This window comes from Topomyia yanbarensis, chromosome 3 (assembly GCF_030247195.1).
Source record: "Topomyia yanbarensis strain Yona2022 chromosome 3, ASM3024719v1, whole genome shotgun sequence".
Lineage (NCBI taxonomy): Eukaryota > Metazoa > Arthropoda > Insecta > Diptera > Culicidae > Topomyia > Topomyia yanbarensis.
In genome coordinates this window covers 22378294-22402020 of record NC_080672.1, presented here as the reverse complement: position 1 = coordinate 22402020, position 23727 = coordinate 22378294, and the positions used below count along the sequence as shown (strand labels likewise).

At 37.3% G+C, this 23727-nt stretch overlaps 1 protein-coding gene across 1 annotated transcript; it reads right to left on the bottom strand.

The window, feature by feature from the left end:
- Positions 1-1335: 1335 nt before the first annotated feature.
- LOC131690017 (glucose dehydrogenase [FAD, quinone]-like) lies at positions 1336-12981 on the bottom strand. Its single transcript, XM_058975456.1, has 5 exons — positions 12897-12981; positions 11833-12830; positions 2542-2762; positions 1660-2477; positions 1336-1594 (listed from the first exon to the last, which is right to left on the bottom strand). Exons 2-5 carry the CDS (start codon positions 12453-12455, stop codon positions 1397-1399), a joined length of 1860 nt encoding a protein of 619 aa, XP_058831439.1. The 5' UTR covers positions 12456-12830; positions 12897-12981; the 3' UTR covers positions 1336-1396.
- Between the last annotated feature and the right edge of the window lie 10746 nt (positions 12982-23727).

Here is a 23727-nt window from a genome sequence, read left to right as displayed (position 1 = left end):
TCAGACAACATCTCTTCTGCAAAATTTATAAAAATATTATCCTCTACAACTTTGTCGAAGACAGCCGCGCTATCTCTTTAGGTTCAAAAATTATATTTGCTATAGCCTACTATGATCAATTTTCTTTGAAAAAATATTGCCAAAAGATGACGCTTTTATACACAGAAACATTTTAGACCATTTTTAATCGCTAATAACAATTTTGACTCCAATTAATTAAGTACCTATTCCATCATCATCACGGAACATCCAATTACTGGCCGAGATTTTTTTGCGATTGAGTATTGCCCTCGTTCAATGTAGCCTGCAATTCGTGATTCTCAGACCTCAATCCTCTTCAGCCGATTTCTTATCTATCGTTCGAACCGCTTCTTAATGTTATATTTCAATGAAACGAATCCATGCATGTTGTTTTCGATAAAGCACCATAAGCCTTTACAAGTTTCTAGAGCTGGTCGTATATGCCCTATTTCTGGCAAAAAATGGTCACGCATAATGCAAACTTTTTTTTTTATTTTTATTAACGTGACTTTAAGTTTTAATTCATTCGTCACGCGCATAATGCAAACGATTTTGTGCTTGAGTGTGTATGTATTGAATCATTGACAGATGAAGTGATCATTGATTTACTAAATATTTACAAGCTTTCTTTGAAATGTATTTTTTCCAAATCACTTTTTAAACGAAATGTAAATCTGATGCATTCAAGAGTTTCAAATTAGCGAAATCATCTAAGGATTATATCGGAATAACATCTGGAGTAAACAGATTCACGATGTTTGAGGACATGTCCGATAATATGACGGGGCTCATTTGGCACAAGTTGATTATGTTACTAGAACTCCGAAAAAATTACTCAGCAAAGTTAGATAAATCGAAAATTAATTACATTATTCATGAGTTACCTTAATTTGGACAAGATTTTTCAACAGATAGTAACTTCATCGAATGTTTACTAATGTTCAACACAGCGAGTCCGAGCACGGTTGAAAGGCCAAAAACGCCGGCGAAACTAACAAGTAGCTGGTGTCGACTCAGCGGAAAATTGCCTTGATTGCCAAACGAACTTGAAGCATACTGGTGAATGAAGCGTGTCGGCAAATTTGTTCAAGCTGTCTTTAGATTGATCAATATCACTCGTTTCGCTTATGCTAAGACGACGCCATTGAAGCTATGTGCTATGCATAATTCTTTAAGCTGACAAAGAGGAGGTAAAATGGTAAACATATCCGTTGAAGGTCGTCATAATTTGATTTTGCATCCATTCGTAAGAGGATAATCAAGGGATTTTTTAGGTTTTGATTAAAAATTGAATAATTATTTTTTTTATCTTCTCTGTAACTACACTAAATAATTCGTAAAAGTCTAGAACGACTTCTTCTAAATTTCGATAATTTCAACGTTCGTTATCCTCTTTTATTAGATCGGCCGCCTTCTCGCCAATCACGAAACTATGAGCACTTGTATGGCCAGTGGGAGAATCCGGAATAATGCCAACGTCGGCCACCCGGAGATGTTTAATACCATGCACACGAAGCCGAGGATCTACCACAGCTTCCGGATCACTAGATGGTCCCATTTTGCATGTTGCCACCTGAAAAGAAGAGAAAAAACCAATCAATCATATCCGTAATTACACTTCTATCCAACTAATTTCACCTGATGTTGGAATGTTGCCGTAACCGTTCGAACATGACAACGCCAATACTTCAAAGTGTTAAACTTCAGATGTTCGCATCCAGGAACCTTCTTGGAGTACAGCTCAACGCCAAGTTTCTGAAAAGCCGGCTGCGATGTAATATTGATAACTTGCTGAATCGCATACACCAATGCTTCAACATCTCTGTCGTCTTCGAAGTACTGGTATTTAAACTCTGGATGATTAAAAGGATTTGTGGACTTCAGCCGCACTTGACCCCTGGCTCGAGCCTTCAACAACATGGGAAGATACATGAATGTTCTCAAGTTAGCCAAAGGTCGAAAATATGCTTTATCCAGCTCATCCGATAGATGATAGGCAAATTTAACAGATGGCGATGAATCGAAACCAAATGAGACGAAAGCCTGCATAACTTCAACATCCGGTAGTCCTGGGTCAGGGTCTTCCGCTACAGGCGATTTTACGTACATCAAACTCTCAACTGAATTAGACGTCAAGGGGCCACTTCCATTCCTGAACTTCAGAAATTCACGCAAAGTAGCTATCTTTTCCAAACTTGTGAGCCCATCAGGATCGTTATGAACGATGTAGACAGGTCCATATACTCCACCGTGCTCCGTCACTTGTTTACCAACTGGCAAATTCTGCATAACCTTGATGCCATGCTTTTGAAGCTGCTTCGACGGTCCAACTCCTGACAACATCAACAATTTGGCACTCTCGAACGCTCCAGCTGACAAAATGACTTCCCGTGTTGCTTTGACGGTGTAGGTTCGCTTACCCGTGACAAACTGCACTCCCTTTGCTTCCTTGGTATCTGCAAAAAGAAATAGGCAAAGCATCGGTACCATTGTCGATGGTTGTATCGAATACACACCTACGAGAATCAATCAAAACTTTGGTGACCCACGAACGGGTCATGATGTGCAGATTTGGTCGATCGACGATGTCCTTCAGGTAGGCATTACCACCGGTGGCACGGCGGCCATGAAGAGTGTGCGCCTGCAGATACGAAACCCCGATGAGATCTCCAGCGTTGTAGTCCAGATATGGATAGCCGACTTCTTGGGCGCTCTGCACAAAGGCTTCCGCTATTTTGGATCTGAGTGGGTAAATTGAAATGAACATGGCATGCGATTAGTTACGCTGAACTAATGTTAGATAAAACGAGAAAATAGGTAGATGGATTTTCGAACCGTTGAGCACAGTGAATAAATGTTTTCATCTTTATAAACAGGAATATGCATTTAAGAGATATGTTTTGGTTCAATACTATTTACAATAATTAATATTTTGTATTTCCTCATATGTGTTAAATGAATGAAGTTTACACGAATTATTATCGTTTTGGACTTTATCTATTATTTAGCACATCATAAGACAGGCAATCAATGGAGCGAAAAGCCGCGATATATTATTCTTGACCTTGTATAAAATTAGGGAACATTAAATTTACATACATTTTATTCAATTATTTATTGCGAAAGTAATGACTCTCACCGCACAATTAATACCCATTTCGAGGCTGGTTATATGCGATTTTAAGCCAACTAGTTCTAGTTTCTGTAAAATAAGGCTTCCAAATGGGGCTAACCCACATTTTGCATTTTTTTCAGGAACTGGGAAAAAACATCCGCATTTTCAAATTGTCATTTTTTATTGAATAATACCTACATGTTTTCATTAGCAGTTTATTGACTCATGTTGTCTAGAAAAAATAGGATCATTACATGTGCTACTTTTCAATTCACGAGCATTTCCGTAATCTGGGGGGCTAACCCCGAGGGTACCTAGGGTTCAAAAGTTCAACCCACAATTCACATATCCTTTCCCTATCTTTCGTTTTAGAGTTCTGGTATCTTTGGGAAAGTTTTTGCATGGTATCTAGCGCTGTCAGGTAATTATAAGTATATACACAGAGGTTTTTTACGCGGATTTTGAAATTTACGCGGTTTTCATTTATGCGGCCTGTATCCCCCGCGTAAAAAAGGTGAGTGTATTGTGAAAATACTAGCTTTGCAGGTCCTACAAGTTTTGCAATATGACGCATTTTTGAAAACATAATCTGTAAGTAAAATTTTTAACCAAAGCATTCTTTATCTCGAAATATACAGGACCCACAAAGTTTGCATCTTCAAAAGATATATTAAAAATGATAGGACCTACCACTCTCTTGACGACACCACAGTTCTCTATTAACCTAGGCTAAGTACTTTTTTCAATTTTTCGACCACAATGTACCGTTTTACACTTGATACCATATTTCTCGGTCACCTTACAATGTAGAGACTTGACACTTTCATTCGAATTTCCGAAAAAAATACGCTCAACAATATACATTCGTGCCAGAAATATATATTAGATAGAAAATAGTCATACATAGCAACCACCTTCAGGAACGACTGTTTGGGGCGAAACGTCAACGTACAACGCAATCCAACTAAAAACGGTTAGTTCACTGATATGTGAGCTACAACATAACATTTACTGATGGCGAATCGATAGACTACTTTATCTTAAAACCTCGGAAAATGGACTAGGAAACTCGAATTTCCATAAGACACAACGTGGGGTTACCCCCTTTTGGACACCAGCTAGTCTTTGGCTTACCTCCATAGTCAAATTTGACTGCTAATAGCAAAAAAATCTGAAAATTATTTTAAAATATCTCAATCGCCAGTACACGTGGATTACTTAGAACTATTGAAAAATGCAAAATGTCGATTTTGGAAAACTGTGGGCTAGCCCCTTTTGGACGCCAGCCATTCGAGTGTTGGTGATGAAATATGTGGTGCTCCAATCGACAATAATTAAATTACCCTTCAGCGTAATTGTTAAGCAACTATGAATCTATCCCGCCTCGTGCAGGAAGAAAAAAAACTTCCACAGGTTTAGTTATTGGAGAGGCTTTTCGAATTCCTCTCATCAGATTCCTACTCTAACTTAGTGACAGAACTAAGCTAGGTCCGGATTGACGCTAGCTCCAAAAACGAAAACACTATGTTTCTGAGAAAACTCTTAGTCCGGCGTGATGTCCCGCAAGGAAAGGAGCTCTGTTTTCGTTTTTGGAACTAGCGTCAACACGACGCTTACCAAAAAAACATATTCCCCAAAGATTCGACCAAATTTCATCCATGTTTGAGTGTCGCTCATTTCATGTAAATTTCACTCTGAGAAAGCTACAATTAAAGTTCATTCAGAAAACTCGTAAAATATACAAATATTTCGTACTTATGATGAATCATTTGTAGTTATACGGAAACGTTTTTATTTCCATCATTTGTTTTTCGTAAAAACCACAAAACGACTTTCGTAGGCATATTACGAATCTATTTCACTATTCAAACGAATTGTTTGGTGAAATACACGAAAGTCTTTCTAATATTTAAGAGCATCATTCGTAATACGAACGATTTTTTCCGAAGCATTTCATTCAGTTTTTCATTCATCAAGTCGTTATGGTTTTTGTTCGAAAATTTTCATTCATCAAGTCGCTATGTTTTTAGTTCGTAAAATAAACGAAACCAACTATTTACAATGCACGAAAGTGTTCGTGCAAAGAATAATATTTTCGTTCTGTTCACGAATTTATTTTATCAGTGCAGTTGCAAATCTTAAACTGTATATTTATGAAATCAGTTGACGCTAGGTGTTTGGAAGCGACGGAGGAGAACGTAGAAATTTTATTTTATTTATTTATTCATGTATTTATTTCGTAAAACATATGTAGACAACATTAGAACCTCGAAAAAAGTCTCCATGCAAACTTCTAGCTCAATCAGATATAATTAAAGAGTCGCACAAACTGGTCTAAGTGAAAAGTATTCACCAGTGAAAAATCATCAAAAATCCTTCGGATATTCATAAATTGAATCCGTATTTTTGATGCCAAATATTTTAGATTATGTTGAAACGGCAAAATCTGTTACTACATTGAATTTTTTTGATTAACTTTTATAGGGCTTAGAATGTATCAAAAAGACGACTTAGGAGCTGAGACCTGGTTGTTGGGTTGTTGCATTGCATTAGATTTTAATCATCATGGGCCCAGTAACTGATATTGCTGAACACCTCCCGACATCGAGGAGACTTCAATTCTGACGGTACAGCATCCCGATCAGAATGAAATAACAAGATTACAACAAAATGCAATTGTCGTAACATACTGTGTTATAAATTTGGTCTCGTTAGTTGTTAAAATATCAGAAAATTATAACAAGTTACAGAGCGAGATATAGTTTTGAAATCTTTTTATTATGTGTTTCAGATCGAGATGGGGTGTTTTCGGTGAAACAAATATCGTTTTTAATAAAAATGTTTTGGAGATACCGAGAGTGTTAGTCTTTTCAGTCAATTTCCATACAATAATGCAACATTTGAACAATATTTTTCTAAATTTTTCTTGAAAGATATGTCAAATTATATGAGTGAATCGGCGGTGTACAGCATAACTCAAAATCTTCTGGGCCGATCGTTATTAGATTCCACAGAATTCTTTGTTCTATTTTCTCATTGCTCAAGTAACCAGGGATGTCAGATAATATTTTGTAAAATTTGTGCGCAAATCTGTATTACAAGTTTGTCTCGAAAAAAGAAGCGATTTTTTTTTTAATTTTCACGTGAGGCAAAAACTGAGCGCACTGTAAAAATTTGAGAACTCTGTACTAGTCTGTGCATTATAACAGAAAACTGTAGAAATCTGTGCAGTATATTGAAAATCTGTGAAACACAGATTAATCTGTACACCTGGCATTCCTGGTGCAAACCAAACAAATGCGGTTTCACAGTAACTAATTCAAATCGTTCGCACTCACACTGAAATGAGCAAACGGATGTAAAAACAGTTGGTAGGATATGGATTAAATTTGGGTTTTCTCCAGAGCTGCATTCCAAACTTGAGAACAGTCGGCTCCAGTGTTTATTGGTTTCGAAAAAGCAACTTCATTCATCGCCCTGTATGCTTCTCAACTAGCACTCACACAGAGTTCTAAATATGCCTGGCTGTTGCTACTGTTGTTTCGGACCAACGTTTTCGTCCTAGCATCGCTATTTTCAAATAGCCGAGTGCCTAAATCTGTCATCCGGGACTTGGAAAGCGCTAACTTCTGTGTGTGAATACATAGTAGTTTAAATATGTTTTACATAATCCCATTTTCAATGGCCTAATATCACAAATCAATAGTTTTATCTATTGGAGTCTATTCTTGGAAGAATTTTTGAGCAATAATTGGAAAAATTTCGAAAATTTATCTTTAAATGGCTGCATTAAAAACATTTGAAACGAAACCACTTTTAGTTACACACCATTTTTGTTGAATTCGAGAAAAGCACCTCCATATCAAGAACAAAGCGTTGTTCTACGGTACGAATAGTGTGCCATTTCAAAATAAACACTAAATTATTGTTCTAAAATCGAACTGAAGAAGAAAGCCAAGGTAAACATCAAGAGGGCTCAAAACTGAGAGTCCACCAAGGGCGCCAGAAGAGCACGCTACGGCCCTTTCCCCAGCATCTACTTCACGGCCCATTCGGAATCCGCGGACCACAGTTTGAGCATCGGTGATTTATTGTATTTCTATCATTCTAAATTCGTGGAGAGATTTAATATAAAACCAGAATTTCAATGGTGCAATTATGGTATGAATAAGGTTGCAAACTACTGGATTAGGCAAATTCCATGACCATTGGTATGATACAAAGCCCAAAAAATGTACAATTTTCGCCTCTTCGGGTTAGAAAAATCTCTTATGAAAAATTTCTATGTGCGGGGTCGGGACTCGAACCCTGGTGCGCTGCGTACAAGGCAATCGAACCAATACGCTACGCCCACCCCTTTTTATTATTAATTTTATATTGTTTTTATTTTGAGAATTATGTAGTCACCTTTTCCTTTTTCCCGATAAGCGATATTGAATTAGTTGACGTTATTTATTTGATAAGGTTTAATATGATATGCGGAGAGAATACAAAAACTGCACCAAGCTCCAAAAACATATTACAGAGTCACAATTAGTTTTCGAGAAATAGTACACAAAACCATAAAATACCACTGTTCGATTACGTTTTCATAATCCAACTCATGTATTCACGTTTCTCTATTCAGCGATGCGAAGTGAAATTACGGAAATCATGATAAAGCTTTTGATATCATGAATATGAGTCACATTACTCCGCGTATCAAGTTCGATAGAATAAAATAATACGATGACTCGCAAAGTAATTACAAAAATCGTGATTAAACACCTTATATCATAAATATCTATCACATTACTCCGCCAGAAATAAAACAAATGAATAAAACATCGCAACAATGCATAAGAAGAAATTACGAAACAAAGCACCTGAAATCATGAATATGAATCACATTACTCTGCCAGAAAAATCCAATAATAAACTTATTAATCTAATATCATGATAACGTACATAAAAATTATGAAAATTGTAACTGTGACAAATCTCGTGAAATCGTGAACATCGTTTAAGAGGATTTAAGGGACAAACCTCGTGAAATTATGAATATTGTTTAACGGGTTACATACCCTTTTACGAGAAGAAAATTTTCCCTTAAAGGAAATCTATTTCCACTGGGATTCCACCTTAGTTATCTTATACATATACATATCTAATTGCTATATCAAATAGTACCTTTTATACGAAGTATTGTACTTATACGCTATCAGTAAAAAAATCGTATGACTTTTTTCAAACAATGTTGGCGAATCTACGTAGCATAAATTACAAATCACTGATACTTAGGTAGAGCAGGATAGCTTTTATATACACATATACTAACCATGATCGCAAATCACTCCCATAAAGATAAGAAACCCCATAGAAAATGGGACAAATGTGCGATCGTTGGCAGTATAATTCACTATGGGTCCTGTTTGCGTTTCATCGGTATAGTGTCACCGCCACATAGCATTGTTGGGACATTGAAGATCTAATGGTTATATGAATAGTCAGTCTTCGCCGTGCTTAGTTCCTCTAAATATTTATAATATCTATTGATTGGTTATGCTCAGGGCGGCAATGCTTACTGAAAATCGTTTTATAATATTCATTGGCTAGCGAGTGTACATTAGAAACTATTCTGGTTGATTTCCAAAAAGCCTAGCTTAGTTTAGCTTGGGTAGACCGCGCGCGTCGTTTGCTTCCCTTCCCTGTCAGCATACGACCACAAATCCCACCGTGGTCACTAATGCCGCTTCCATCTGAAACAAATCTGAGTCAGGCTCCAACCCCAACCGCTGTCAAAATGTAGGAACTGACATCGCGGGAAGGTGAGGGATAGGAGTTCTGTATCAGAAGAAAATGGTGGCATAGTGTGGCATCATATTGCACAATAATACAGCTTTGCCAACCTATTCTGGTTGATTTCCAAAAAGTGAAATAAATTATGATCATGTTTTTTATCAATGTCCGCAATATCACACCAACTCACAACTCTTTGACGATGCTGGAATTTCTCATAATGTGTGATTTATATGATAGATTTGTAAAATTAGGGTAGATCACTTGCATATGAAATTAGCACACTGACTCACACGATTTTCTTCCGGATTCCTAAAGGGGATTTTTAGCCAGTCGAAATATGCTATCATGTTAGTATAATGTTTTACAACGTCACATTTGATCTCTTTCAATTAGTTTTGTTCATGTTTAGGACGTTGTCTTCAAAAATTTTATCAATTGTACACCAATATCAAAACCATATTCTAGCTCAGAAAAAAACTGATGTTATTTATGAAAAGCACAATTCAATTCAGTAATTATGTTGAAATTAATGTTACAATCAACTAAGTACCTATATTTGAATGGAAAACAAATCTCGCGTGTTTTTTGTAAACGGCCAATAAGCATGCTGTCAAAATTCACTTTGAGAGAAAATTCCGGACAAACCGTAACTCGCCGAGAATTGATGTTAACATTTTATGAAAGAGAAAAGTTTTCTCTGTCGTCTACTGCTATGACTTATAATCTGCGATTAATGGTTTGTCCGGAATTTCCCTTCAAAGTGAATTTTGACAGTATACTTATTGGCCCTTTTCAAAAAACACGCATGAAATATTCGTTATTCATTGCTCGCAACATCGTAGTCAAGATGTAATCCCTGAAATGCTGCAACTTGTCAAACTAACGCAAACGCCTACTAACGTTTATTATTTGTGTTTTCCTTCTACTGCTGGTTCATGTATACGCATACAAACAAGCATCTGCGGAGTTTGCGATTTGATATGCAATTTATGGAAAATATGGAATTTCCCAATGAAAATTTTGGACTTTTCGTGAAAAGTGAATATACATTATATGTAAATTTTACGAAGAATGCTCCAGTATATTTTTTGAATCAATTAGAGCGTATGCACAATGCATAGATAGGTTATGAATAAAATTAGGAAAATCGTAAAATTTTCATGGAAAAGTCGGAAAATTCCATCAAACTAAAGTTCCAATGTGTGCTTTAGAGAAATAGAAACACACTGAAATACTAAAAAGAGTATGTCATCGCTTTATTTTCGAAGATATTAGCGTGGAAATGCAAAAAAGGCAAAAGTTTTTCCGGTTTAAGGTAATGCATTAGGAAAATCGGGAGAATTTTCACGCAAAATTTTAACCAGATGATAGCTGAATAAATTCTGCAGGGACGTATGTTTTTTGTTTTGGGATTTTAGTTAATTTTAGCGTCTATTTTCTCGAAAAACTAACTTTTTCCTACTGTTTTGCGGCACGAGTTACGATGGCCTACATCAGATAGATATATAAATGTCTTTCTCAGCTCAGTTTGCTTTATTTGTTTTGTTTGTTTTTGTTGCCATTGTTCATGGGCTGAGACAAGTTGTGTCCACTACCAGGGGGCTATGAGTTCTTTGGTGTGGGAGAGTGTGGTGGGCAATTAAAAAAAAATGAATTTATGCAAAGACTTAAAATAATGATTTGGGGACGGGTATAGCGTAGTTGGCAAATCGATTGCCTTGTACGCAGCTCACCCCGCACATAGGGTTAAAGATTTTTCTAACCCGAAGAGGCGATTGACTTTAAGGTTAAAACCTCTATAAACAAAAAAATAATGATTTTAGTACACCAAATTGTAGTATTTTGATAGTACATTTCTCGTTGAAAAAAACATGCAAGGTTTATAAAAATATATTGAGATTTGGTGGAGTTATGGCTTTTTCCCCGAAACCTTTTTCATTTAAGCGGTCTGCGGTAATCGCGATGGAAGTCCAACAGATCAACTAATATCCTAAAACTCAAAAAAATCCATTAGTAAAGGAGCATTCCTCGTACCTTAAGGATTATTTGAATGAATAATATTTTTTCCTGCACGCGGCTAATCGATGGCTCTTTCAATCGATCGGTGTATTTTCAAATAGTGAACTATAATCATAAAAAAACTAAATATATTCAGGATCCATATCAATTATTCCGGTGTAACGCCAAGAATTTTTTTGGAATTAATTAGTTCTATTGAAACACAAATTGATGCATGAATACAATGCATATTATTCATGATTTTGGAAGCTTAGTCACAATTTTCGTAAGTTCATTTTATAAGTTTGTGATTTTTTCATGAATATATGAACTGTTTGTTTTTCATTTAAACAAACTATAATTTTTAATTAAACATAAAACATTTGTTGAAGTCGTCAAGTCGTGTCAATTGGTTAAACCGTTTAATTTGACATCTATTTTCATGCCCCAAATTTAAAAATGGAAATTTTTTATCTTTGTTATTATTGTATTTGTATATTACTACTATAATCGTTCTTTGATCAGATTTCCAAATCTGTAATATGCAAGACAAACGATACGCCAACATTTTATCTATTTTAAACATTTTCAACTTCAATCTAATCAATCGATAAAACTTACTGAATTTACATAACAAAAGACAACGAACATTCAACTAAATAATATAAAGTCGAAGGCATGTTAATATTTAGCCGATCCAGAATCATTTACAAAAACTCAAACTCAAATGATCCTATTTTTGATACTAATCGTAATCATTCGGGGCTTCAAACCGGTCCAAAAATCAAACCACTTTGATGCGATGCCATTCCAGTTCCATATACAACTGGTCTTTTCCAAATCAATGAAACCAACAACCATTTACGCAATCATTTCCGAGTCACAGCTCGTTCACATTTCACTTCATTGCTACTCACCTAAATGGACAATCCTCTACCGACAGCGGACCGTCTGTACCATGAAAACCATTGTCGCCAAAGTCCCGGATATTTGCCTTTTCCAGTTTAAGAAAGTATGGCAACATTTCATTCCAACTCCAACCGGAATTCCCTGCTTGTGCCCAACTGTCGTAGTCCCGTTTATTTCCTCTCGTAAAAATCACATTATTGATAATCGAAGATCCACCAACTCCTCTCCCATGCGCCCAACTACACCGCTTGCCGCGCAATCCCTGACATCCGTACTTCTGAACCTCTGTCTTATACCCGAAATTATAGTCGGTTGAGGCGAGTGTGGGTCCGAGTAAGGGTGCATCGGTAACAATGGGCATTTCACCCTTTCCAATCTCAAGTAGTAGTACCGTTCTCGATGAATCCTCCGAGAGTCGGTTTGCAAGTACACATCCCGCTGGGCCTGCCCCAACTATCACATAATCGTAAACCGGTCGCAACGATGGATGCCCGTAGTTTATCTCGAACAGGTCGCTCAATCCGAAGTTGGCTCCTAGCACTGCGCTGAAGTTCAAAAATCCACTGGCAAACGTTCGCAATCCACAAACTAACAACAAAAGCACGTTCGATATGTTGCCTTTGTACATCATTTTGTGCCAAATATTTGTTTCACTTTTCTAACACTTATTCCACCTCTTGAGATCAAGGCAAATGTCGATCCTCAAACACTTGAATTTCTTCAACTGAACAACACGTAGTGATAATGACCCGAAAATTATTGTTAGTTCAAAAGTAGCGGTATTTTATTTAAAATTAGGATTTTTTATTCCGTTTATTTGATACAGTACACCGAAAATAGTTACTCGTTTTTATGGATCTTCGAAATAGCACTTTCTAACCAACAATTAACTACACCATCATTTAAAAATCTATCCACAACCGAACGATTCCTTGAAACCTTCTTTGCCAAAGCCCCGTCGATCGAAGACACTACACGCGGTCACACCTCTCGCGAACGCGTCTACCTGCGCTTTGAAAAACAGAAATCAAAAGTTATGAACGCTACCAGCAACGCGTGCCTCCAGACTTACCCGATGCGCGATGGTCGGGGCATGGCTGGCTGGCTAGGCGAAATACCTACGACCGCAAGCAAGCTCCCAGCTGCAACTTCGTAACACCACCACCGCACAGTCGCGTCGGGCAGCCAGTAGTGTTGGCGGATGGGTCAGCATTCCGCTGTGTAGATAAAGGCAAAAAAAACACTTCACCATATACAGCTGTTCCCAGCATGGTTTTGCTCGTGTGCAAAATCAATCAAGTAGATCTTTGGAGGTTGGAAGCGTGAAGAACGCAAGTGTTCTTTTGAAAATTTTGAAGGTCGTCACCGTCAGAACGTTCTTAAGATATTTCCGGCGTTTTGGCTGAGCGATATCACGTACACCATTGGAGGGCCCTTTGTCATCGCCGCTGGAAATTTTATCAACTATTAAATCAAGTTAGAAATTTTATAGGCAATTTCGCAGTCGTAAATTGGTTCTGAGCAGGATCTTTTTGCGTTTTAGAGTTCCGAGCTTAACTATTGAGCCGTAAAAAAGAACGTCTTAAGAATATAGTATACTTGTTTTTCACTTGATTTACAGATTCACCTTAAGTTGAGAAAGTTTTAAAATCCGCATGATACGGTAATCATATTATGATAGCGATAGATACCATTTCGAAAAGTCACACTGGAGGCTCTTGCTCCCATGATGCTCAAGTTACGTTGTGGCCAATTAAATTTCAATTTATACTATTACTTTTACAGTTAATTATAAATAATATTGAATTTCTTGACCATTCATTAACTTTTTACCAATAATTGACAATGACAAAGATGTCGAGGTGATTTGAGCTTTGAAAGAACTTTTTTCCAGATGTTCTTAAAGGTGTTTGTTATTGCTCAGACCAAGCTACGTACGCCAGATCACGAATTAGTACTGTAGGCAGACCGCATATCAAGAAATCCCTGCGCATGTGGTTCTAAAAGTTACCCAATACTATCAAAATCAGTATATAATTTTTAACAACCACTGTCTCTCGACGACTGTCCTTAGTACCTAGGAGAAGGATTGTTGAGCGTGTAGTTAAAATAGATTAAAAAAACACCAATGTGAAAAACTTGTAATCTTTCTAGGACATCAAAGCCGAGAGATGGCAAAGGAGCTTTGAGCGTTCCAAATCATAATTTTATTGATCAGATGCTGTGTGCTTAGCAAATATTCTGCATGTTTATTGTGTCACTTACTTTGAAACTGTATCTAACATTTGACCAGAATATTTAAATATGCAATTTAAACAGCAAATTGTGACACTTCAAACTAATTATGTCGGTGCATTGCGAATAATGGAAATCAATCAGAACCTTGCTTATGCAACATTCTCGAAAAATCATGTTTTCCATTCGTTGTAAATATTTTGAAGTTTAATGAAACATTATTGTAATTTTTTTTAACTTATTAGTTAAAATATTCCGTTCAGTGTGACGGAAGTTATAGATAACCGTTAAACATATAATTTTATTATTTTTTTCTTAGGTTTATGACAATCTACAAGTTCATAAAACACTTATTTAGAACTATCGTTTTATGCAATTTAAATGCCTTGTCGAAAGATTAACACCTCTTCCAGATATATTGTGAAGTCATCCCAACTAAGTATCACTTTCCAACATAGGCGTAAGCGTAACCCACGAAATCACTCATTTAACATTCAAAACCAACAATAAAATAATCGAAAATAACACAAGTTGTTGTGTCTAAAATACAACCAGTTATTATTTTAATTCCTCTCTGCGTCCCATACAGCCGGCATTATCAATCAAATATAAATACACTAATGATTGATGTTGCGACTACTTGTATAGAAGCCCGAATCACATCAAACAAAAAAATGTTCAATTACGTGCCGTAAAAGTCTTGCCAATAGAACCGTATAACATGCCTGGTGCCGTTGCTTTTGCACGAAATAAACCACAATGCGCACCAACTTACTTCGGTTCGTCATGACGCACAGTGGGACCAATCCAAAAAAGGTGGGACAAAACCTATTTGAGGCCTTAGATGTCATTTTAGAACCAGCATTTGTTCGTAGGATATGTTCACAATATTATTCTGCAACTTTTTAAATAGAATATTTTGTTGTTGGACTAAAGTAGAGTACCCGAGCAAAAAAAATTTTTCAAAAAAATTTTTTAGAGGGTCGATGTCTTCGACAAAGTTGTAGAATATTATGTTTTGAATAAATTCTTCTAAGATACCACAGACATCAGACCTCAAAAAAACCTTATACATACTGTAGATTTATTTTTTAATCCGAGATCGTTGTTCTTTGGCAGTTTAAATTCAAAATTTATATTATTTTTCACTTTTTCATATTGTAACTGTAATTGATCAACTCAATATGTTCTATATGCTTGTAAGTGCGTACAAAATGTAAGATTTTGTTAATAGCTAATAATGTATATAAATTAAAAATAATATAGACACATTTTATGTTATAAACCGTCGTACATGAATGGTCACCCAAACAATGCGTCCAACTATATCCTGTTTATATGTAGTATTAGTTTTATTCTACGAATAATAGAGTATCGCAATAGCCAAAGTTTGGCTGCACAAAAGTGCACTTAAAAACAGAAATCTTTGATGAAAATAGAGTAAATTTATATGAAAAATAGTTTTAGAAGCCAAAATATTGATTTTAGGTTATTAGTTCCTTCAACAAAAAGTTGTATTTTAGTGTTACCTGCAAGTTTGTAGAACATATTAAATTAATCAATTAAGGTTTTTAGCATGAAAATATCGAAAAACTTATTTTTTGATCATATTTTCAAAAAACAACAATTTTGCCTCAAATTTGAGGTCTGATGTCTGTGGTATCTTAGAAGAAGTTATTCAAAACATAATATTCTACAACTTTGTCGAAGACATCGACCCTCTAAAAAAATTTTTTGAAAAATTTTTTTTGCTCGGGTACTCTTCTTTAGTTCAACAACAAAATATTCTATTTAAAAAGTTGCAGAATAATATTGTAAACATATCCTGCGAACAAATGCTGGTTCTAAAATGACATCTAAGGCCTCAAATAGGTTTTGTCCACCCTTTTTTGGATTGGTCCCACTGTGTGACGTCGGGCGTCTTGGGTTACCTACCTGTCCACCGCACTGTGTTGTGGCTATGTAGATCAGTGTGACTGCCGAGTGGTTGACCAGCTGACCGCCTTATGGCTGCATATCGTGAACACACAGAATCGGCTATTGTTTGTATTGTTGCAATCGTTTTGTTGCGCTTGAATGCATTCTGCCCAGCCGCTGGTACGCATGTATGTGCGTTCGCGCAGTACATACTTACATTTGACTCCCGATGTAATTGCCATTTGGATACGGTACGTGGATAAACAAGAAAGCCGACTAATACCAGCGATATGAGCCTAGTGTTTCACACTTGCTACAATCAATTATGCGTGTACGTTTGACATGCCCGCTGGAATGGAAAACTTCATACGGCACGGTTCCACTCAAGCATTTGTTTTCATTCGTGTTTCATTTTTTTGGGACTTGCTCGTGTTTGCAATGTTTTGTACGATTTCAGTCGAGCAGCACAAAAAACATAAAATTCGTATGAGCATTAACTCGACGCAGGTCCAAACAAAGTTTATCGCATTTTGTCAACTATTTTTTCAGCTTTTGCACTGATCATAACACTGATAAGCAGATACATACAAGTCGGATCGATCCGCTTCAAAACTAGCTAAAAAGGCTTAAACTTGATTTCCTTCCCAGAAACATTATTTTTATACCATGTGGATTTATGTACCGAGTAGCACTGACTTCCGGATGTTTGCGAATTATGTGAGAGATCATGCAAACAAATGTTTGGGTATGTCGCTGAAATTACAGCGGACGGAATTTGGGACGTACCTGTTGATATAATACCACACTGTTTCGACGGATTTAATCGATTGTCTTTAAACGTGCGCTCCCATGTGCTTTAGACTTAACCAGTTATCTTAAAATTATATATTCTGATAATTGCTCCAGTTTTGAATCGAAAAGTTCAAGTTAAAGGTTTTAAGCGTAATAAAATCTTCCGTTTCCGTGGATTGAAGATCATGCTAGTGAGAAAAAATGTGATTGTTAATAGGTTGCGGTAATACAGTGACGCAAACAGGCGGTAAAGGTTAGTGTGAACATCAATGTAACCGGCAATGATCAGTTGCTTCTTAAATTTCAAAGCCATGAAATAACTGCTTTGTTTTCCTGCTTTACTCAAATAAAAGGGTAGATTTTCAATGCTAGCAAAATCATCTCCCGTTCTTATTTTAATGATGCTCTAACAGACACTTTCCAATACATTCTTACATTATCTGCATAATGAAGTTTAAGAACTGTTCACTATATTGGTGAATTTTTGCAAAGATGCGAAAAAGTAATATGCAAGAGGTAAGTGATATCTCCATAATTTTAAATTTTCGAACGGACTGGGATCGTGACGAATGACTTATGAGTCCAGCGCCTTATCATGAACCACTAGACCAGGGCATAAAGGGTCTCCTACATCAAATTGCATCACGAAAAAAAACGCTTTGAAAATTACCTAGTGGACTGATCATTTTGAAACTGTCAGACAATAAGATATAACCCATTAGTAAGCTTTTGGCATATTTTTTTCATTCAACTTCAATACCATAACCGTACGCTCACACCTTACGCTTAACTTCACTCATTAGGTTCTGTGCAACATCTGGCTGCCGCTTCTTCTGTATGGAAACCCAATTTTTTCATGTTTTCTTCGGATTTGAACTCCTTGGGATGCTTCCGTAGTGCCTGTTTCATAATTGCCCAGCATTTTTCGATGGGCCTTAGTTGCCGGTGTGTTAGGGGGCTCATGTCCTTGCGTACGAAAGAGACCTCGTTTGCTTCGTACTACTGCAGCACAACATTTAAATAGTGGCACGAAGCTAGATCCGGCCAGATGATCGTAGGGCTCCCATGTTGCTTCAACAGAGGAGGCAGATGCTTCTGTAGGCAATCCTTGAGGTAGATCTCCTCTGAAGAAGAACTGTAAGTTCTGGTAGTCACGAACGACGCACTCTGTTTGCCACATGAGCAGATCACTTGCCAAATCATGTATTTATTAGCCAACTTTGAAAGTTTCTGCGTCCTTACTTCCTCCTGAACTTAAAACTTGTGCTGGGCGGAGAAGAACAGTAGCCCTGGAAGCTACCGGAAGTCCACCTTGACGTAAGTCTTATCATCCATGATGACACAATGAGGCTTCGTCAGCATCTGGATGTATAGTTTCCGGGCCCGTGACTTTCCCACCCTTTTTTCATTCATCACGATTTGGAGCCTTCTGCACTTTGTACGTATGCAATCCCTCCCGGTCCTTGACTCTCTGAACGAAAGATCTGAACAGATTCAACTTTTTAGGGATTTTTCCCTGAGCGAAGCATTGGGATAGCGCTTAAACACTTTTACTACACGCTTGTGATCCTGATCACTAATAAAACATCCATTCTAATCGCATTTCTCCTTCCGTTCGATGCTCAGAATTTGGTAGTAACGTTTAATCACACGACGCGTCGACTGCACGATTCCGAGTTGCTTTCCGAAGTCCCCATGAGAGAGGATTTTCCAGGTGCTTGCGCAAAATGAATTCGCGACGTTGCTTTTCGGGTGACACTATTTTTCCAATTTTCGAAAAACTGATAGTGATAAAAATATAATGTTAACAATACACTCTAAACTACTTCTACCCAAATTTTCAAGATAAAATACCCAAAGGAGTATTTTTACAGCGTTTTTTCAGTGATGCAATTTGATGTGGGACACCCATTAATTTTGCTAATCATGCTGCATTTCTTTCGAAAATATATGGGAAATGGCGGAAAAGTGGGAAGTTGTGTGCCTAAATTTGCTGGTTTGAAGAAATAATTAATGGGTGCTAATTTCATTTACAATAATATTATAGTAATAATTTTGGAAGGGTACAGAGATTCTCAAACCGATAAGACGTTCTTTATAGTCAATGCAGTGTATAATGTGAAGCTTGCTAATTCGTTTTCAAGGCTATTTTGTACGGTCTCTGCCTCCTCGAGGATATGATCCTTTGTTTTTGCGCAGTAGCAGTGTTTCGTTTCTTGTGAGCTGCCTGGATACCGATACACAAGTTAAGTAGCGCTATTATATAACATTCTCCATTATTATTTTTCTTACCATCCAGAACTTTTTTTTAAATATTTTGCGGCTTTCTCGAGTTCTTACAGAGCGATATTCGACCGAGCCAGAAATATCGAAAATTCGCTCTGATAAGCTTCGGATGGTAGTAAATAGTAACGAAATCAGGCAAATGATATTGCTGACTACGGGCCTTTTACTAAGAACTACAGACCAGCCATCGGGTTGAAATTGAAGGGATTGTTACCGATTTGAGTCTGAATTGCGCAGATCTGCTGAAACACACGGCGGGCTGTTTTAAAGACCCCATGCTTCAGCCAATGACGACACTGGACTATAATCGTTTGCATTCAACATCAGTTGGAGCTGTCGGAAATAGGACATATGTCAACTCAGATACCTATCAGGCGACCTTCGCTGGGGCTGCTCTACCCAACTACCTCCACTTTGACAAGGTTCGTCTACATGTTCGCCTTTTTGTGCCGCGGGTCATGAATGACACTAATTGCAAACAATTAGGAAATGCAGCCACCCATTTTAGCAATAAGGCTCATTGTGGGAAATGCGGTTTTTACGAATATCTATAATAACTTGTCTACTGACGAAGGCGACTCTGCTGAATTTTAGGAGGGAACATCTTCTGCTGTGCCTAGAAGCAAGAGAACAAGCAGGAACATTTCCTCTCCTAAGCTTCGGCATACAGTAGCAGAAAGGGGTTTCCCCTCATAATCGGCGGTGATTCAAATGCCCGCCACATAATTCGGAGCAGCTCATATATCATTTTGAGAGGAACCGAATCGATGGAATACTTAAGCAGTACAAATCTGCACATACTTAATATAAGAAATCGCCTTACATTTGCACGAGCTGGCAGAGATAGGGTGTTAGATGTAACTCTCTGCTTATGTGTAATGATTTGGCAAGCTGGCTTGTACCAATCGAATTAAAACCGTCGTTGTCTGATCATAAGTACATCGTCTTTGATCATTTAAGCGTCTTGTCACTTATCGTAATCCCAAATCTACGAACTGGGACCTCTATGTAAAGGGCTTGGTGACTAGGTTTCGTGGGTGTCTTCCAACGATTGAATCTCCAAGTGACTTGGAACACCACGGTAGAATTCCGAACATGTTCTGCTAAAACTGTTATATAGAAGAGCTTGGAATTGCAGATGCAGGGACGGAATGGAGGCATTTAAGTTGGCTCGCAAAGCATACAGAAATGCCCTTGGATCGTCTGAGCGAAGTGGTTGAAAAAGCCTCCGCACAAATGCCTTAAGTCTTTCGAAATCGAAAGTCTTTCATATCATGTGCTGAATACTCGTTTGACGAAGTTGTAGTACTCGACTGTCTTTGTGACACACGCTTTCCAGGCTGTATGGAGCCATCACTGTAAACTACCCTTGAGTGCTTTTCAGGTAGTTGTGATTTTTGGGCATTTGCTCGTACAAGTATGACAAGTCTTTGGGAAAAGAAAGAATCATTCTAGTTCAACTTCAAAGTACACTTCACGCATATTTTGAAAAAAAAAAAAGTTTTCACTTGTAGTATTGCAACATGATGCATTCCATCAGCGTAGTAGAAAATAACTGAAAAATTAATTCCCAAAGGTGGCCGCATCACCTATGAAGAGGCATAGAGCTTTAGACCGATCAGTCTAACCTTCTTACTTCTCAATACAATGCAAAGTTTAATCGACCAGTAGGGGAGACTGAGGAGACTTGATCCCCGGGGAGACTTGATCCCATCATTGTAACTCAAATGCGGATCAGAATACATTAATCGAATATACTATAAAGTTGCGTAGTTTTATCTAAACATAAATTTCATTAACACAGAAAAAAGAAATTGGACTTTTGTGTAACCGAATTTTTACCGATTTAAAAAAAAGTCTCAGAAGAACTGAAGAAGATTTATTTTTCAAATTTTCAAACTTTTATAAAATTGATAAAATCACCCACTACATACTCTACTTTTGCATACAGAATTACAGGAGAATGTCAATTATATGAATACGTTATGATTGAGCTGATTCTTTTGTTCAACTATATTTTTACTAAAGTTTGCTGAAATAGATGCTATGGGTTCACTTGATCCCTTCAAATTCGTGGAGATTTGATCCCCTTCGCCATACCTCATACACACCACTGAAAATAACCAAATTCACACCAGAACAATTGAAGTCTTTGTTGTCATAAAAAAATGTCAAAAATGAACGCTTCATCGTAAAGAAACATAACTGTAATTGTTTACTACAGTATACGTAGCAACCATTCATCCCACATTTGACGTTCCTCAACTATAATAAAGACAGCTTTCAAATAATTGTACGGAGATTTGGGGAATTCGTAAAAAAATCAGGTGAGAGAAGCGTAATATGTAGTAACACAAATAACAATATCTAATCATAACAATTTAATCAATACTACAATCCATTTATAAAATTGAATGGGGTAATGTACCCGTTTTTGCCCTATTAAGAAGGGTACCACATTATTACTACAATAATTTTATTATTTCAGCTTCTTTGATTTGTTATGAAGGTCCATTTTTTATTTCGATTATGGAGATTTTAACGTTAAGGTCATTCGCCTCTTATTAAGAGCCAATATAATAACAAAATTGTCTTGAGAATGGTGAAAATCTTCTGTTTGAGCGCAGGAAAATCTCTAATCGAGTACCCCCATTATCGCAATACCATTTGAGTCAATGCGTTGAGCAAAGATGGCAGACGCTGCTCTAACTAAAAGCTTCAGATGGGTAGGATGATAGTAGAAACAGGGCAAAAATAGGCTTATTACCCTACATGCTCTTTTAAACACGTTTTCATAAAGGAATCAAGTGTCCCCAAATTAAGGATCGAGTCTCCAGTAATCTAAGAATTTTCCATTTTTTTGTTGTTTTCCAGAAATGCTCATAGCTCATGTCCAGTATGATATTTCCATGTAATTTTTTTATGATTATTAGTCATCCCTAGAAACAATATAAAACTACAAAAAATACATAGTTTTTTATCATTCCACGGAGTTGGACTGAAAAATAAAAAAGGGGATCAAGTCTCCTCAGTCTCCCCTACATGTTAGCTCGGGCGAGTACCCTCTGCATACAATGCAACATGCATATCAGCGGAAGAAGTCTACCACCACCTTGTTACACAATGCTGTCTATAACATTAAAAACGCTTTTTCGTAAAAGCAATCAAGCTGAGTTTTTCTTGATATTGAAGGTGCTTTTTTCTTTCGAATCCATTTTATAAGCAGCACGAGGTCATTGAGTATCTTCATACATTACGAACTGGATTCACGCAATACTTTCCAATCGACATCTGTGATCTTCGTTAAGACCAGTAGAAATAAGGGAACTGAGCGTCTGCGGATTTCCTCAAGGTGGTGTACTGTCACCACTTCTATGAAACTTTGTCGTAGATGGCTTGTTGATAAAACTTAATGAGCTTGGGTTTCCGACATATGGTTTCGCCAAAGATGATCATATAATGATCACCGGTATTTGCATTAACACACTTTTTCATCTGATGCAGCAAGCCTTATGTGCTGTTGAGCAATGGTATCTACATATATGACTATCAGTTAGCCTATGTTAAGCCTAAGAGGACCAAGCGCCATTTTCAGATGCATGCTCAAATAACGCCTGTTCAATACTCACCTTTAATCCACCACAACATGAACCTGAATTGAAATGAAATTTTATGCATTGTACATACCTGTAAATACTCACCTAGCCCTAAGAAAAAGTGAACTAATCATAGAATTTTAGAAACAAAATGCAATGTAAAATACTTACCGTACGATTCGCACAGTCAGCCCACTGTGCAAACCCTAAGCAGAAATGGATTCTGCAAACAATAACATAGCTGTCAATCAGCTGTACCATAAAACAGACGACGAATGTAAACAAACAACATAGAATAAAAAGAGATAGTAAAACGCAATCGTTGGTGTCGGTCGCAGAAAAACAGTTTTTCGAGTTTTCATTTTCGCGATATCCAAAGTTCCCTACAAACCCGTTCATTTTCGCGCGCGACAGCTGAAAGTGCAGTGGATGCAGAAAAAGTCCTGATTCAGCAGGTGAAAACGGCAAAAAACTTTCTAAAAGATCCAGAAAGTAAGAAGAGTGGTGAAGTGCGTGAACATAAATTTGGTCCTTCGAGCCGGATCTTGAAGAAAAAGTGCCCGCGAGTGAACAGAAAACTGCCCAGAATAGGCAAAAAGTGAACGAAAGGTGCCCAGAAGAGGCAAAAAGTGATTGTAAATTGCCCAGAATAGGCGAAAAAATCGCAAAGAACGGCCCCGCTGAAGACGGGTAGAGCCAGAAAAAGTGCGCGAAAGGTGATTTTCGGTAGCGTCCCCAAGCGGCAAACTAGCCATTTTACGCGGTAGTGCAAACAAAACCGCATAGTGTTCCCTCCAAGAATCCACCATCGCAGAATATTTACATCGTCACAACGAGTAGTGCGTGCGAGACACAGCCAGCTGACGATAGCGTAGGTAGTGTGCATTGTTTACCTACTGCCTGAACGGTGCGCGCCGTGCTGGAACGTAAATATTTCTGAAGAGAGATTTTCGAAAAAGTGTTAAAGTTTCGCGGTGAAATTTTTATTTGGCAAATTGACTGCTCGGGTGCATTTTGGATTCTTGGAGGTTGAAAAGTGCGTGAGTGAACGGGAATACGGCGCTACCGAAGAAGAAA

Coding starts and splice junctions, on each gene's coding strand:
- LOC131690017 (XM_058975456.1), bottom strand. CDS start 12,455: ATGATGTACAAAGGCAACATATCGAACGTGCTTTTGTTGTTAGTTTGT. Junction 2,763..11,832: donor GTAGAGGATTGTCCATTTAG/GTGAGTAGCAAT, acceptor TTACCCACTCAG/ATCCAAAATAGCGGAAGCCT. Junction 1,595..1,659: donor CGGCAACATTCCAACATCAG/GTGAAATTAGTT, acceptor TCTTCTTTTCAG/GTGGCAACATGCAAAATGGG.